We start from the raw sequence: 17,643 nt of genomic DNA, 5'->3' as shown, positions 1-17,643 counted from the left end.
ACCTACCTTACCACAACCTTAAAACCAGAAGACAGTTGCGTTTAGATAACACTGCTGTTACCTACACGGTAGGAATAAGCAGATACCTAAATTTGCTTGCAATTTTCAATATCCTCAGGGTTGACTTTCACTGAATTCAAAAACAACTAGCGTTTGTAATCTAGGGACTTACCTATCTATCTATAATACAGGGACCAACCTAGTTCAAGTAGGTAGTCAACCTAGTCAAAGTTAGGTAGATACCTAATAGTGATAACACGATGCCCGCCAACTCTTACAGCCCTACCCTTTGTCTATCATTGCCTAAGGCTCGCTAAATAGGCACTAAGTAGGAACCTATCTGTGTGCTTAAGCATAAGTAGGTTACTTAAAGTACGTATTCAGTTACTCACCAAGTAATAATTGCCTAAATAAAGATTTCAACGCGCTTCGCGGTGTCATGTTACCTTTAAAATATCAAATGTTATTACATCCTATAAGACTTTATCAACTTTTTTTCGATTAATATTTGAAGTAGGCAAGTGCAATGTGCATATTATCTACCAATAATATTTATCGAGTAATTCTAAAAAAAAAGCAAATGAGTAAAATAAATTTAACGACACAATTAAACGACGATAATCTTATTAACGAGCACAGCTCAAACACAAAGCGTGAACTAATTAGCACCGCGTTTTATTTGTACTAATAAGTCGCCGGTCAAAGCCGCGCTATTATTTTATAGCTCGAATAAAAACAATACAAGCGAAGCGGGCGGAGCGTATCACACAAATATCAGTTTGATATCGCGCAGTTTGATTCGCCGTGACGCGAGACGCCTTGGGGCGGGGCCTGCTCAGAGAGGGGCGCTCGGCACTCGACTCGCCATACCATTCCGTGCGAGCCGCCGTACCGCTCGTATACCGGCTTACCGTCTCCGTTCCGTTGCAGTCTATGTACCGCGCGTGTGTGAGCGTGTGAACACGTGCCGCAAGTGGCGTTTGTCGTTCCTCGTGCTTCGCAAACCGCCAAGATTCGTGTGAAGAACCGTGAGCCGATGCCGGCGTACGCCATGGCCGACGCCGACCGGGACTCGGACATTGGCGACGACAGCCCCGTGGTGAGTACTGAAATCTAAACCCGCTGTCTCGCAAACGCCTGGCAACCGATGTCAAAACATTGATAATACCACTTTAACCAAAACAGTAACATATCACTTGGTATAAAGTTAAACTATTAGTTAATGTCAAAAGCTTTGGAATTTGTTGCATGTGGTATATTTGAGATTACCGTCGTATGTTTAGTATTGTTTAGATTATTGTCACTGTTTGACAGGTACCTACTTCGATAGACTTTTGTGTAATTGTGTCAATGAATAGTAAAGAACAGTCGAAAATGTGCTTAATTATAAAGATATTGGGTTTTATGTAGCATTTATGCCCTAGCATATTAAATACAAATTCTGCAACCCTGTCGCATATCAATTTGATTGAGTTACCTTCAAACATATCGTGTGGTAATTGTTAAATTTGCATCTAACCGGCTCCTTGAATAGTTGGCTAAATTTATGACAATAATCTTAAAACAAGTAACATAAGGATAAGACGCTTATGCAATAGGATAAACTTTACGAGAAGAATTGCTTATTGGTTTTGATTTCATAATAGGTATTACGTACCTACTTCAAATTTAAAATCTTATAAGACGTTTATTTGATTTGAATCTTTTATCTTACAATGCTTACTGACATCTAAACATGAAGAGACAAACAGCGGCCACCTAAAATGAAAACAAACCAAATTAATTTAAAGACGTAGAATGTGTTTTTTTTTTCTATACTAATATCATAAAGAGGAAAACTTTGTTTGTTTGTTTGATTGTAATGAATAGGCTCATAAACTACTGGACCGATTTAATATGAAAAATATTTGATAATTAGATTTTGAGGCGGTACAAAGTTTGCCGGGTCAGCTAGTTTAATAATATAAAAGTAATAAACAAGCAGTGATGGTGAGTGGTCACTGCCGCCTATTGACATCTATAATCAAGGCTAAATAAAAATAAGTCTTATCTGAGTTTGGCCACAAATACGTTGCTACCCCTGAGGCCTAAAACCCATTACCCCTTCAAATCAGACAACAGCAGGGCTTAAAATAGGAACGAAGGTATCTCCGGAGGTATTGCCGAGGTGACCGGAGTTCTACTATCTCAAAAATGTTTATTTTGTTTTATTGTAAATTGAAAAGAAATACAGAAAAATCTAAACGGAGGTACCTACTTAAGACAGCGTAAGTGGTGTATATCAAGTATGTATAACCCAGGTAATTACACGATATTCAAGGACCTGTGACGATCGTCAAAATCACCATCACATTTGTTTCTTTGGTATAACAGCAGTGGTTGAATTGCTGTACCTGCCTAGGCCGAGTAGTACCGAGGTGTCTACGTGTGATCGACTAAATATTCCATTGGGATTTGATTACAGATTTCCTGTGATAGAAGTGAATATTTATTTTTTCGGTAGAATATTGTTCTTGTTTTCTAGAGTACCATACAGACCCAATATCCTATATTATTCAAACCACTCGACAGTCAAATACCTAACACATTTTTTAACAAGGCTGTCAAGTATACCGTCAAAACGGCGTTTGTGTTTACACAATCACATTGTGCTTAGCTGGAATCGAACGTGGGTCTCTGAGTCTCTGTACACAAAATAAGTTATTTTAACATAAAATCGCAAACACTAGAATTTTGATAACCCATATATTATAGTACTTATTTAGCAATAATAGTAATCCTTTCGCATAATAAATATTAATAAGGAAATATTGTATCTATGACGAACTTTTTCTATCCTTTTATTCGTCTTATTTTACTTTTTTATGTGGTCTATTTTTACTGATAAATATAATTATTTATTTGAGCAGGTAGTAAGTCTATACGAAGATAAGTCAGAACAACCTTATCTAAGTCAAAGCAGGTAGAACATTGATTTTTTTATGTAAATATTAATTCATTCAAATATACCTTCAAAAGATAATTGTGATTTAATTCCATGTTTCTGTTTTCATTCTATTTAGTTTCAAGGGTATTCAGTGAATCATTGTAAGAGCGAAGGGGATTAAAACAAAAGAGATGTAATAATAATATAGATGAACAAAATACGAAATCTGCATACATTGTTTACGTCAATTGAACAGGTTTTTCTTAATGCCAATAATATGACCAACAGAGAACAGACAATAGTAAAATTAGCAGCGTATTGTGTATTTACAGACGTGTAAAATAAACATAACATAATAAAACATGTAATCTTGAAATTATTATCTAACGTGATCATTAGTAATTTTAATTGACATTTAAAATTCGACCTGGTAGAACCTTTCGTGGTCTGACTTTGGATCACCGCCATACCCATTTTTGCCTTATAACGGTGTTAAGCGCTGCTAATTCCAATTTGAAGGGTGTGGTAAGTCAAAACACTTTGGTAAAAGACCACCTCAGTTTTCCGGCTTTTCAGGACTCTAATCCTATCTGATTACAAATATCCATGGATGACATTCTATTATGTATCGGGTATACACGATATGCGATTTTTAATTTCTTGCCGATATTTCGACCCAGTTGCATGGATCGTGGTCACGGCGAAACTGCGGTGACGGGGAGATACCTACGTCTAATTCGTTTTTCTTTTCTAGGTTTCATATCACGACACACAACACTAACAATATCCTTACGCACCGTACTTTGCACTATTTGTGACTTGCATAAACTAACCACTGGATTCCACGTTTGGGCTAACTTAAAAACATCTTCTCTGTTGAAGTTCCTAGGATGTTTCTTGATCTCTATTGCTTCTCTTACTAAACGAAGAAAGTAATGACGCTCTGTGGAGATCACCTGAGGTTTATGTAATTCAATCCAGTGGTTACAACCTGAACTAAGGATGTGTTCGGCTACCGTAGATTTCTTAGGGTCATTCTTTTTAAATGCGTTGATATGTTCCTTAATTGTTAGTTTATGTTTAGTCTAAAATCATATACTATGGATGGCTCTGGCCACTTACCATCAGGCGTGGATTGCATCTTCGTTTACTACTTATATATTAAAGAATAAATTTATCTATTTTCTTTAACCACTTTGACTAACAATCTTGCACATGTGTTGCCAATATTGAGAAAGGCGACGGATTTGGAATGGCGCCGATATTATGTTGATTATTAATAACAAATTTGGTTTTGGGTTTTATAACGCAGGATGAAGGACGACCCTTTTAACATCTGTGCCGACTTAAAGTTTTACTGCGCATTGTTTATTTAGCGGAACCGTTTTTGTCACAACGGTTTAGTGCTGAAAAAATGTCGACTTACCAACCCTGGGTATGGCGTTCGAACAGTTAACGTTAAAATATAAACGTTTATTACTTTTATGATTTGGTAGAATAATACGTCTGCTTAATAATTATGATCGAAATATTAGGTACTACATATACTTATTACGCACATAAATTTGAAAAATCAGAGGTGCGTGCCTGGGATTCGAACCTTGCATCCCTCGATCGAGAGGCCGAGTTTCCGATTTATGTGCGTATTAGAAATTAATTATCACTTGCTTAAACGGTGAAGGGACTCATCACGAGGAAATCTGCATACCTGAGAGATTTATAAAAAAAAATCAAAGGTATGTGAAGTCTACCAATACACACTTGGCCAGCGCGGTGGACTATGGCCTAATCCTTCTCAATCTGAGAGGAGACCCGAGACCGGCAGTGAGACGATAATGAGTTGATGATGATAATACTTATGCTATTACTATTTGTGTACCCATCGTGGAATGTCGTGAAGGTGCCAATAAATGTGTAGGTTTAATGATAACTGTAATATTATTAATTCAGAAATGTCATTTCTTCCATTTATCATTTAAGCGCCCTAATTAATTTATACATTAGTTGTGCGGTCTAAATATGAAATTTCAACACTAAAGTCAGGTACATTCCAAATAGTCAATGAGATACATCAAACCTATCTACATTGTAGACAGATCGCACTAAAATAGGTGTAGGATGACTAATCCAGAAATAGGTTTAAATTTTAATGATCCAGCGGAACTGGATCTGACGACTTCATTTTAACTTACCTGTATAAGACGTCGTTAGGCATCTATTTCGGTCTAGACAGATATAATGTTTGCGTTTGAGTTAATCATTTATTCAGCGGTGTGTCCGACGCTGGCGACATCTCACGGGAGGCCGAAGCACGCACGATTTATTATCCCCTCCAAGGAATAGAGCCACAAATTAATTAATCAAACCTAGCTGTCACTCAGTGCACAATCAGACTAAACTTAGCCGGGATTTGAACGCGCCGCTTCCTTTTCCTGTCGACAACGCGACGTTCCATTAATTGAAATAATTGGCGAGTTTCTCAATTTTGTTTTTTCGTGCTGACAACACCTTTCCGCGGTCCCCACGTTACATTAAATTTAAATTTATAACGAGTTCTTCAAATCAGTTACATATTAACTAACGAAATACAGGTTTCCGGTGAAGCTTTAGCATAAATATTTTTCGAGTGTAAAACTTAAAATATTAAGGATTAAGATAATCTTAGTAATTTATAATTATGACCTACAGGTATAATACAAGTGGTTAGAAAATAATATGTTTAAATTTGCTTTAATTTTGATAAAGTCATTGAAACAACATCCCATTTGAAATTAAAATGCGTAACAAAATTACATACGCGTGCCAACGTTCTACCCGAAAAAAGGTTCAAAACACACGAGATAGTGTTACGATAGGTGTGTCATTTAGGCAGGTGTACACCTTGCTACCTGGTCGCGTGCTGTGAGCAGCCTTCGCCTTCTTAGTTGATAAAAAATAAGGGTAGCCAATATTGTGTCATTATTGGTACCTACTGCTTAACCTTTTTAACCGACTTCAAAAAAGGAGGAGGTTACTCAATTCGACCGTATATATGCTTTTTTTTTAGCGATTTTTTGCGATGCTCATATTGGACACGCTGTTTACGCCGTTATCAAACGAAATATATTGAGCGCCAACTTCAGAAATATGTACTAAACCAACATTTATGTCAATTATTTTTTGCAATAAATTGATCGAAGATCAGGATTAGTGGAGTAAGAATTGGGTATGGATGTTGGTGGACCTAATCAGAGGGTTAATTATGAGTTTTAATACGAAAAGATATTCGTATAGGTAGTATTAATTATAAGTTGTCAAATGGCGACTTCGAAGTTCAAATCTAGAAATTACTTTAGCTATTCGGTTTGGTAAATTTTCTTAGAGCTAATAACGAAATAAATGAAATAAAGTATTTGTAATATTTTTATTTTATAATATTGCAACAAACTACACAGGATGTATCTTATCGCTATCATACCGCGGTCATGTTTTCGATTATTTGACACAAGGGCTCATTCGGAAAGGTTAAGATTTGCATACAAATAAAACGGCTGACTCGACAAAAGCGTCTTTGTCACCGATCTTTACAGAAAACGAAATCGAACTCGATCTTTTATCTCGTTTATATTCAATATATCTCTCGTAAATAATCGCATTGACATTCAATATTTATAAAGGAAAGGTTGCGTGGGTTAGGGGCGACCGTCACACCGGAGCGTAACGTGCCTCGTTAACTTGACAGCGTATGCTCGTAGTTACTGTAGGTACTATTATCTTACACTTGTTCACGTCAAACTTATGACAGGTATAATTGATTAGATGGGTGGACATTATAATTTGTTATTATTTTCTCACATAAGCTTCACATTTATGTAATTATAAGTATTCCGAAAGCTTATTAGACGGCTACAGATGTTAGCAAAAATATGAGCATTTATTATTTTCATTCTATTTTCTTCTTTTTACAACAAAAGATGAATGGTTGCAATATATTGTGACCATTAGCGCTCGCTATAAATCAATTTAACTAAAAAATAAAACTACTCATAATTTGTTTTTCGGTAGTTACGATACACTACGGTGTAACACATGAACTTCAAATCATAGTAACAATAGGTATAATAATACGTTATTCTATTAATAAAATCCGGCTACCTATCTTCTTGTATCATTTTACTTGCATCCGACTGTTTTGTTGGTTTTAGTGGCCAGTACAACAATTGAAACTAGGTTGTTCGAGCATAATTCAATTTGATGTGACATAATAGACAATTCATAAGCCTACGTACGTGTAACATATTATGTGACTTGAGTGTTTAAAAATTACATAATTCGAAGTATGAATGGTTGACGTTGTACGAAAACTTAGTGAACTTTATTTAAAACTACGAGTTAAGAGTTTTCCATCACTATTCGAATAGATATTAGTTTGAATTTGGCTATATTTACTGACTAAAACTCTTTTAATTCGAGTAAATAACATACTACAGAAGGACATGCATTAATGGGTTGATGAAGATGAATTGTCCGTAGAATTTACTTAACTAATAAGTTGAAAGTAGACCAAACCTACCTAAAAATAAAAGAAAACTGCTTACATTTCTTCAAAATTAAATTTGTTATATATAACTTTATGAATATGTAAACATAGAATACAGCTAAGACAGGTAGGTATATACCTAATTGAATTTCTATAATTTTTAACTTTGGTGATACCTAGTTGTCCTAATATCTAGAAATCTGATGGAGTCCAATCTTTTTACAAATGTATTTTAGATTTAACGTTTATATTTTAAAAACGAGAACGGCGATCTTAAGTGGTAAAATATCCGTATGATACATATCACAGGTATAATTTATACTCTAAGCAAATTTGATAGTCATTTCTATGAAGGTTAGTGACCAGACATTTTATTTGACACAATTACAATAAACCGCTACATGACGACAGTGATTCACTTGGCTCCAAATCATGACCAACGATTTAGATGGATATTCTTAAAGCGATATTCTCGAAGACTTTTTATGTATCTACCTATCTGTGATATATTAATTTTGATTGACTATAATAATGTTGGTAGAACCCTTTGTGGTTCGACTCCGGCGGCACCAACGCCACACCTATTTCTGCCTCATAACAGCAGTGTTACATGCTGCTGTGTTCTGTTTTGAAGGGTGTGGTAAGCAAGACATATTTTTCCGAGGCGTTCCAGCTTAGTCCTCAGGGTCAGCGGCGCATCTGTAGTCTACCTTAAGTAAGAATATCTAATCCTATCTGGTGTTGATTACAGATGTCCATGTTAAGCAGTAGCCTATGACTGCATGTTACATGACCGCATGTCGACTGCATGTTTGTTTACTATTTCAATACGATACACAAATGTGCTACGTTCGATACTGCATTTGACTTATCATTACTTATCATCTTGTAAAATTGCGGTCACAAAATTCTTCTGGTATTAAAAATACGTCTCATGAATAATTATCAGAAATTTTTCCTCAAATCTCTAGGCTTTTATAACAATGGAAAAACCTACTTACAATTAAATATTAGTTCACATTACGTGAATAAAATGTTATTATTCGATTACTTTGATAAGTAAAATATAAAGATACTTCACCATCTTGAAATTGAATGAAGCCACAAAAGAATGATTTTATAATTTATTGTTTGAATTCTTGACAAATAAAAACATTTTTAGAAAATTTACCTATAAATATAATTAATATAATACATAAATAAGTATTTCAAACATTTTAGGGACATCTTATAATGGAGACGTCATCACTTTATTTTCACAACAATTTCAATTCTCAAAACTCTTTACACTTTCTTGTTAGGAGTGATCAATCTATGTATTTTACTCATCTAAGTTTGATCCAACGTAACATGCATACCAAATGCGACCCGTAGCAGTTTCTGAGCAAGCGTTATCGCTCACGACATTCTCCTATCAACAATAAATGTACAATTAAACTGTTAATTATATAATTTCGTTTCATCCTCATCAAACAAATGTACAAAAACATACTTAATGCCGTGTGAATAATGGTGGAATTAATATAAAAAACTGTTGACTTATTCCGTTTTATTAAGACGTAGGCAGTTGGTCGGATACCCGCATATGTATAAGCAATTTATTCTATAATACCTTCCCTATTGGTTAATATCGCATTCCTATTAATGCTAGTTGATTAATTGCGTATGTTGGTTAACGGTTTTGTAGATCGTTCGGGGAATTCCTGGGAATTCATTTACCGGGAAGTTAGAAGTATTTGTAATATTTTTGTGTTTATTGTTAAGTAGTACATAATGATTATTATAAGCAATATAAGTAGTAGATAGTCCATTGGTATGAATTTCGGTCTCTTATTTAACTCGGGGCATCCCCAATTGTTTCGCGACAAGTGTTAGGACAGTAATAGTTTGATGAAAAAAATAAAAAGATCCCTAGCCAATATGTAAAAAGGTACCTAACAATCAAGTTATAAATTAAATTTAAGGATTAGATTACCTTCTACAGTGGTTGCTACACCTGGAAAAAACAAAACTAACAAGCCAAGATCGCATCCAAATCCCGTCCTTTTATTCATAATACATGTTAGTGCAGAATTCTGTTTTACTGCGCGAATCGACGAATTTCGCGCCTGAGTTACTCGCCCGATTATTCGCGAGTATCTAAATCTGGCATTACGTTACCTACGACCTATAACTGTTCCACGGTATTCGGTCCCCTCTCTGAGTGAGAAAGGTTTAGGCCATAGCCCACCATGCCGGCCAAGTGCGAAGACTTCAAACACCTTTGAGAACTGTTTTAAAAGAATTCAGTTTCCTCACGATATTAAACCAAGTGATAAATAATTTCTAATACGGTATTACAGTTACAATGAAATCAAACCGTTAACCCTAGTACCGTAATGAATTTAACCATTGTCAGTCATACGACATAGTTCCAAGCCTGCCCTTATAATTTGCCATAAGACGAAGCCATGATAACACAGGTGGTGGAGCATCTGTTCGTTTGTCATTAGAAGCCGACAACATTACATTTACATGAATGCAATAGTGCATCCATTTGTATGTGTGATAGATGAGAGGGCGGCTAAGTCTAATGTCTTTTATTCATTAGGTACTTAGGCACTAGTGTTGAGTTGACTCATAGGTGATACCTACTGCTAATTCTGTCTGATAGGTTGTAAGAAAATGCTTGTACTCGATCGTTATTTGTTGTAACATTGAAGTAATTAACAATCGTGCAGCGAGTATATTTGAGTACAGTAATACCTCGACTTACGCTACCCCGACTTACGCGAATTCGGAGTTACGCGATTTTAAAATCTCGTCGATTCTCCTTAGGTTTGAGTGTCCCGCAACTCCCGATTATAAATAATAAGCTTACTATCCCTACAATTGTTCATGTAAGCATTCGTATTTGTCGCGCGGAGTCAACACATTCGGAATCATATCATACGATATTATTTACATGCATATCTCGACTTACGCAAATTCGACTTACGCGGTTATCACTCGGTCCCACCAATCGCGTAAGTACGGGGTATTACTGGATACTAATGCCTATGGACTTCTACGACAGTGAAAAACTCCAGATAGAATAGGTCCTACTTAAAATCTAACAATATTTCGTTGTCAAGCCTGTGGAAGACGGTTGCCTTAAGTGTAATAAAGCCGGTAAACAAAAAATCTGTTGTTAATTATTACTCATATAAATAATGGAATTGTAATTGATTTCAATAATTTGGCATCTTCGAAACGTATCTACAATCTACATATTCAAAAAGTGTTTCAAGACTGATTGACTGTAATAATCATTGTTAAGACATAGTCGCAAAATTCTGCGTTGTTAAATTTTTATTTTTGAGTGTAAAAAAATATATTTTGAGAAAAAAAATATCTTAGCTTCCTTTGAAAAGTAGCGATGCCGATCTTAGTTCGTACCAGATATCGCTAATTTCACTTAATCAGAACCGCGATTAATGTGTGTGTATCTTTGTATCGGCAATACCTTTTAATTACTTAAATAAATTTAATTGACAACATTAAAAACACCGAAATCCACTAAAGTAGCAATACTAATCCACTAAGGCGTAATGGATTTGATAGATCAATTAAGATCACCTTGATATAATATTATTTTTGATTACAACCACTTATCAAAAATGTATGTTTCCGAAACATAAAAGATACATTCATATAATCTACTTCGTTAATTGATTACTCACGTCTTTAATAGCACAGGTGAATTGAACTCCCACAGTTCTCTATAAACGATGACCGTTTATTTGCATTGATACATCTTCTTAGTCATACAATTATAATAGCGAGATAAAATGTATATTATATACTAGCTGTGCCCCGCGGTTTCACCCGTTAAAAATAAATCGAACGATATCTTAAACAAAAAAATCGTCAAGATTAAGTAGCCTACGTTACTCCTTATTACGCCAGCTACCTGCCAATAAAAGTCCCGTCAAAATCGGTCCAGCCATTTCAGAGATTAGTCAGAACAAACAGACAGACAGACAAAAAATTGTAAAAAAATGTTATTTTCGTGTATGTACCGTATGTATATTCATATGCATATAGTGAAAAACGGTTATTTCAATATTAAAAACAGACAATCCAATTTTATTTATATACAGACGTAGATAGAGCGTATGTCGGTATATTATGTGACAAATAATCAAATTTATTTATGAAGTTTGATTATTTTCAGCGCTTATTCTATAACGTAAACATGTTTAGTGATTGACTAAAGTGAATAGATATGTACCTAAGCCGTACCACACTCTTCAAATCAGAACACAGTAGCGCTTAGCATTGCTGTTAAAGCCAGAAATAGATGTCGCGGTGGAATCATGACAAGTTCTACAATCCTCGATAAAATTATTATGACTGTAAATAGATATACTTTTATAACTTGCAGTATAGTCAACACATCGGAAGAATGGGATGGGGCAAGTTGATTCCTAATAAATCAGTTAACTGAATGACGGATTTAGATATTCTGGATCTGGGTCCAAAATATTATCTCCGTTTCGAATCCCTAATGCATTGGGTATTTGAGTGAAGCCATCATTTATTAATCTTTTTCGATAACACACATATTAATCCAAGTACGTAAGTAGGGGTACCTATTATCTTCTAAAGAGTTAAAGCTTGTTATCATCAATTTTTCGGAGAAAACCTATTTACTCGCGTATCAGACACTCAATCAATAACTAGAATCAAACACAATATATATTACGAGGCCAAATATTAATTGAATCAATGCCCAGATCACAAATGAGGTAGATAGCAAACAATGTGTGGAGTTATGTAAACCGACACCGCGGTATCACGGCGGCATTGGAGGGTCTTCGCGAAGTCATATAAACATTATAATCGCGTTTCGATATTGCGATCGGTGCATGTCTGCCCTTAATTAAGTACTGCGTCACCGGAGACATCTGAGTGCATCGCGGAAAGCTTCGGACTTCGCTGATGTGTGGCAAGTGCTACCTACGTATCACCTTCTACTCAGTAGTAGCTTCATGTCGTGGAATAAGACTATGTAACTTACGGTGACACGTGATTTTGCCCATGGTTTTAGGTGTTTTATAGGAGTAGCAGAAGAGCATGCAGTCCACCGGATGGCAAGTGGATACTGTCGCCCATGGACATCCGTAATCAACTCCAGCTAAGATTAGATTGCTACCTGAAGTCGGCCACAGATGCGCTGTTATACCTGAGGACTAAGCTGGAATGTCTCGGAAGAGTACGTCTCTTTTACAAAAAAAATGTGTATATGTGTAGTGTAGTAGTGATTTAGAATTTTGACACAATTGCAATCTAATCAAGTAAAACAATAGATAAAAATGTTTCGATAAGTGAAGCTTTGTGCATTTTTTAGAAAATATCATATGAATGCCGTTTTTCGCTTCAAATCAGATCAGAGTTTATCTTAGTAATATTACTACCAAAATTGATAAAGTTAACAAACATTTTAAATCAGTATTCATTCGATAATGATATTACTTTTGTACAAGTCGCAACATCGACATTTGATACATTACGAGTGGAAGACGGGCCACCTTATTGATTAGGGAACTCGATAGCCTTAAGTCGAAGACTTTCCGCCTTACATTGATATCAGAGGATTAACGATGTTTGTTATTAAGTAGGGTAGCCAGTATATGTTATTTTTAGAAATTGTATTATTTAAATAGAAATGTACTTTATAGACGAGACAAAAGATTAGTAACATATAAAGCCTTTGGTTATCATCATCAACCCATTACTGACCCATTGCTGGGTCTCCTCTCAGAATGAGAAGGATTAGGCCATAGTCCACCTCGCTGGCCAAGTGTAAATCGACAGATTACATACCTTTGAAAACATTTTTTTAAGATTTATCGGGTATGCAGGTTGCCTCACGATGTTTTCCTTCACCGTTTAAGCTATTGATAATTTATTTCTAATACGCACATAACTTTGAAAATCAGAGGTCCACGTACCTGGGATTTGAACCTCGGAGCCCTCGATTAAAAGGCCGTATTTCTTAACTAAGCTATCACTGCTTATGTTATATAAAGTCTTTGATAACTTGTGAAATCTTTTCTTTTCTATGTACGGTTAAATATTCATAAGCGTAGCAGTTGGTTTGATACCGCGGTAATGATTAGATCGTATTAGCATTCGTCGGGTTTCTCTTGAGACCACTTGCTTGTAACTCGATCGTATGGTACGACATATTGATATCGTTGTTTCAATTCAGTATTGATTTATTGGTTTTGATGTTTGAAGGCGTCGTTATTCTATTGTGTTGATATTTTGAGTGATAGCATTCTTTGTAGTTTCACTCTGGAGGATTTCTTCGCCACATGCTGCTGTTTCTACACTTAAGGGTGTGGTAAGGATTCATCTTTATGTGGTAGGTACTCTAACATTCTCAATTCTAATAACGAATAATTAATATTGGATAAGACTTTCATTTACTTTCGCATGGGTTTACGGGCGGCAGTGTCTGCATGCTTTTTGCTACTTCTGCATCAAATACACCTAAATTCCAGATGCAGGTCTCTTACCATAATTCTATAGACTGTAATATACCACGCTATCATAGATTTAAGACGTTTTAAGCTATTGCATAGCTTTTATCGCGGGCTTTGAGCGCGGCGACCGAATCGAGAAATTCCGTAACGAAAATAAGTAACACCTTTCAACAACTCGGTTGCCTGGAGACTTGATATCCAACTATCAAGTCTCCAGGCAACCGAGTTGTTGACTGTCAATAGAAAAATATGGATATAATTGAATAAAGTATTATTTTACATTCCTTATTATTTTATTTGATATTGGCGACGAGATGTCGAATGAACTAAAAAACAATAAGGAAATACGAGCCACATTACGTGGGTTAATGAAACGAACCGAAAATTACATTTCGGGAATAGAAAAAATTGACATTGAAGAAATAAATATACGACTGAATTCTTTACAAGATAATTTGAACAAATTCTACGCGATTCAAGAAAAAATTGAATGGCTTACAGAAGAAGAAAATTTAGAAGAGGAAATAAAATACAGGTACGAATTTGAAGAAATATATACAAAGCTAAAATTTAAATTTTTGAATGTACACAAAGAAAATAATCGGCTAATACCTGAATGTTCTTTTATATCAGCAAGAGCGGAAGTTTATTTGATAAACTGTTAACTGTCAAGGCACGCTTGAGACGTACACCTAATACAAAAGAGTTATCACCTTATCAGTTAATGTTCGGCAGAGAGGTAAGAACCTATATGCCTGCCTTATTTAAGAAATCCGCCCCACTATCCAGATTACATTACAATGCACCGCCAACGCAGGAGTTCGGACAAGGTGATAAGGTACAAGTCCGCAGTTACACCAACCCAAGAGTTAAATGGGAGTTCGGAGTCGTCATCCGAAGATTAGGTAGACTCCATTATGAAGTCAGAACTGAAAATGGCATACTGGTGCGCCGTCACCTTGACCAAATGCTGCCGGCGCCCCTGGTGGTGTAAGTGAAAATAGCGGTGGAGGACTGTTGGATATCAAGTCTCCAGGCAACCGAGTTGTTGACTGTCAATAGAAAAATATGGATATAATTGAATAAAGTATTATTTTACATTCCTTATTATTTTATTTGATAACCTTAATTCGTCAACTTGAACACAGATGGCAGTAATACACATTTTGTTATAATCCGTGCAGAAATCTTAAAATTGCGTGAAGTAGGTATATTTTATATTCCCATTATAAAATTCAAAATTATATTACCATATTATCCAAATAATATGTTTTATCAACATAAGCTATGTTGAATTCTGGATTGATAAAATAACGTAAAAGAGTGTTTGTTATTTTTAAACGTACAATTACAACTGACAGACTTGACAGCACAAAATCAAAACGCCATTATGATTTATGGTACAAATAATTTGTGTACAAAGTGTTTTAAATATGAATAAACAAAGTGCATTTATTAATGAAAAATGCGATGTACCTGTAACATTCGGCCAAATGTCACAGGCACATCGCATTGATCCATTTATATTGCTGGTTGTTAATACTTTACGTCACTTATTAAATACTTTTCTATTTTATATTTTAGAATGTTCAGTCTTGCTTGGAGTTATGAAATGTCAGCTGATATTTGCAATGTCTTATATAATAGAGATATGATAAAATAGTGGATAAAGATGTATTAATGTAAATGTTGATGATTATGGAAGAATATATTGTATTTCTGGAATTCCTTCTGAGCGTTTTCATAGCATAAAAAATGCTATGCAATAGCTTTACCGCGGCAGTCTCCGAGTGCCACACGTATTTCATTTTTAGATAGATAATTTAATAATGTATAATAAATTTATTCAAATAATAATCCAATTAGTCGGTCGACCTGCGTAGCCAAGTCATCATAACGACCTGGCATGCAGGGCACAGGATTTCAGTTTCGATCTCCAGGAAAACATCTAGAGTTTTGTTACGTATACTATAAATCCGATTCTTCTAAGCAACATTTTAGAACAATCTCATTACGGTCTACGATAGCCACCCAATGTCATTCAATCGACGTGCTGCCTCACATAAACAACAAGCTTCCCACATCAAATTACCCGCTTACTTATTAACTAGCACTAAAAAGGAACGCCTGACCTGACCTACCCTTCCTCCCTGCACCTTCATAAAACAATGTTCTGTCCACAGAATAAAGAATATCTAGAAATACCAGTGTCGCTTGAAACGCGTGAGGACAGGAGAACAATATGAGAGACCTATGCACTTCAAATGTTCTAAATGCATTTTGCAAGTTGTGCGGTGCGTGTTCTCATAATGCGTATTTTTTACAATTTGTCTCCTCTATCTAAAATCATGGAACATCTTAGCATGTGTCAAAGCTTGACTTGCAGGCATTTTTTTATTATAATTGCATTTTTGCAAAACATTTTACGTAATAAGTTTACGTAATTCGCGGTTCTTTTGAAATTTACTCATTGTCACTAGATTAGCGTTGAGACTATGTCCTAAACCGTTCTCATTGTAAAAGAAGCCTGCATAATATGAAGATAACTCGCTTCTGTTCTCTTGCACCGAGCGTCGCTGGCATTTCTATTGGCGCATATCTCTGTGGTTCTACGATACAGTACAGGGATCAAAATATATTAGTCCTTTTGGGTACTAAAACGCTCGGGAAATAAAAGTACCGTGCAACTGTCCGTCAGAGGGCAGGTGTATTTTCCCCGTAGCCGAATTAAGGATAAACTACCCCGAAAATATATTTTGCTTATTTCCTTTTACTTTGTTCTTTATACTGTACATAGTAAGCAAAGTGTAGGGTATATGAGCCCTACTCTTCTAGTACCTATTTGTAGGTTTTTCGAGCGAGTGTTGAGAGTGTGGTCGTTTCAAATAAGAAGATCTTAAGTTCAAATTTGTTCGTTAAGAATTTCAAATCAAAGATATTCTAGCGAAAGTATCGTACACTAAATTTACGATTGAACTGTATGCCGGGTATCTAGTACGATTTTGAAACAAAAAATCAGTCAAAAATTTTTGACTTAAAAATGGCTAAACTGATTTCCTTGCGGAAATTATTATTAGGTACTCTTAAGTGGAAAATATTTAAAAATCTGTGTAGTGTGTGGCAAGCGGAGATGTGTAAATAATCTGTATAAATCTATACAATGAAACATTGTATAATTCTGAGAATAAACATTAAGCGGATTGCTCAACTTATGAAAATTTGGTGACATCACTTATGAAAAGGTATGACGCATATCACTTTATTATTCTTATGAATGGAACGAAAATTGTTATGGCTAGACTTCAGTTTTATTTACTTATCGGATTGTGATTATGAAGGTACGATATCTTTTAAATTGTACACCGCGCTGTTCTACCAGACAACTCTATATTCCCATCACCTATAGAGTGAAACAATTCTACCTTTAGTTGGAAGAGAGTGTACCTATGTCGCCTGACTTACATATTACAAAAATATTAGTTTTCAGGAGTACCAACGCTTCCGTAGAACCTTTAGTTTAGATGTGCCCATAGACAGAAGTGATCACTTAGTATCAGGTAGACTGCATGCAATTATATTCGCTTCTTGTAGAGTTTGAAACTCAATTACCAAACCTACCGGAGCCACTGAACGTTTTGGCTTTACTTATAGCTCTCACATAAAGCTCTGTCTTGGCAAATAGACAG

The 17,643-nt window shown here is 35.4% G+C and overlaps 1 protein-coding gene across 2 annotated transcripts in view; it reads left to right on the top strand.

The window, feature by feature from the left end:
• The first annotated feature begins 853 nt into the window (after window positions 1–853).
• Window positions 854–17,643, top strand: part of retn (retained) — a 138,979-nt gene continuing 122,189 nt past the window's right edge. For both annotated transcript variants that reach the window (XM_073086449.1, XM_073086448.1), the window contains exon 1: window positions 854–1,099. In XM_073086449.1, coding sequence (XP_072942550.1) covers window positions 1,037–1,099 — 63 coding nt within the window. In that variant the 5' untranslated portion in view covers window positions 854–1,036. The remainder of the gene's footprint in view (window positions 1,100–17,643) is intronic.

The sequence above is a fragment of the Epargyreus clarus genome, unplaced genomic scaffold (assembly GCF_041222505.1).
Source record: "Epargyreus clarus isolate Ecla_fem2 unplaced genomic scaffold, WU_Ecla_fem_2.2 ptg000024l, whole genome shotgun sequence".
Taxonomy (NCBI): Eukaryota; Metazoa; Arthropoda; class Insecta; order Lepidoptera; family Hesperiidae; genus Epargyreus; species Epargyreus clarus.
The sequence above is the reverse complement of the archived record's forward strand: the minus strand, read 5'-3'. Positions and strand labels throughout refer to the sequence as shown.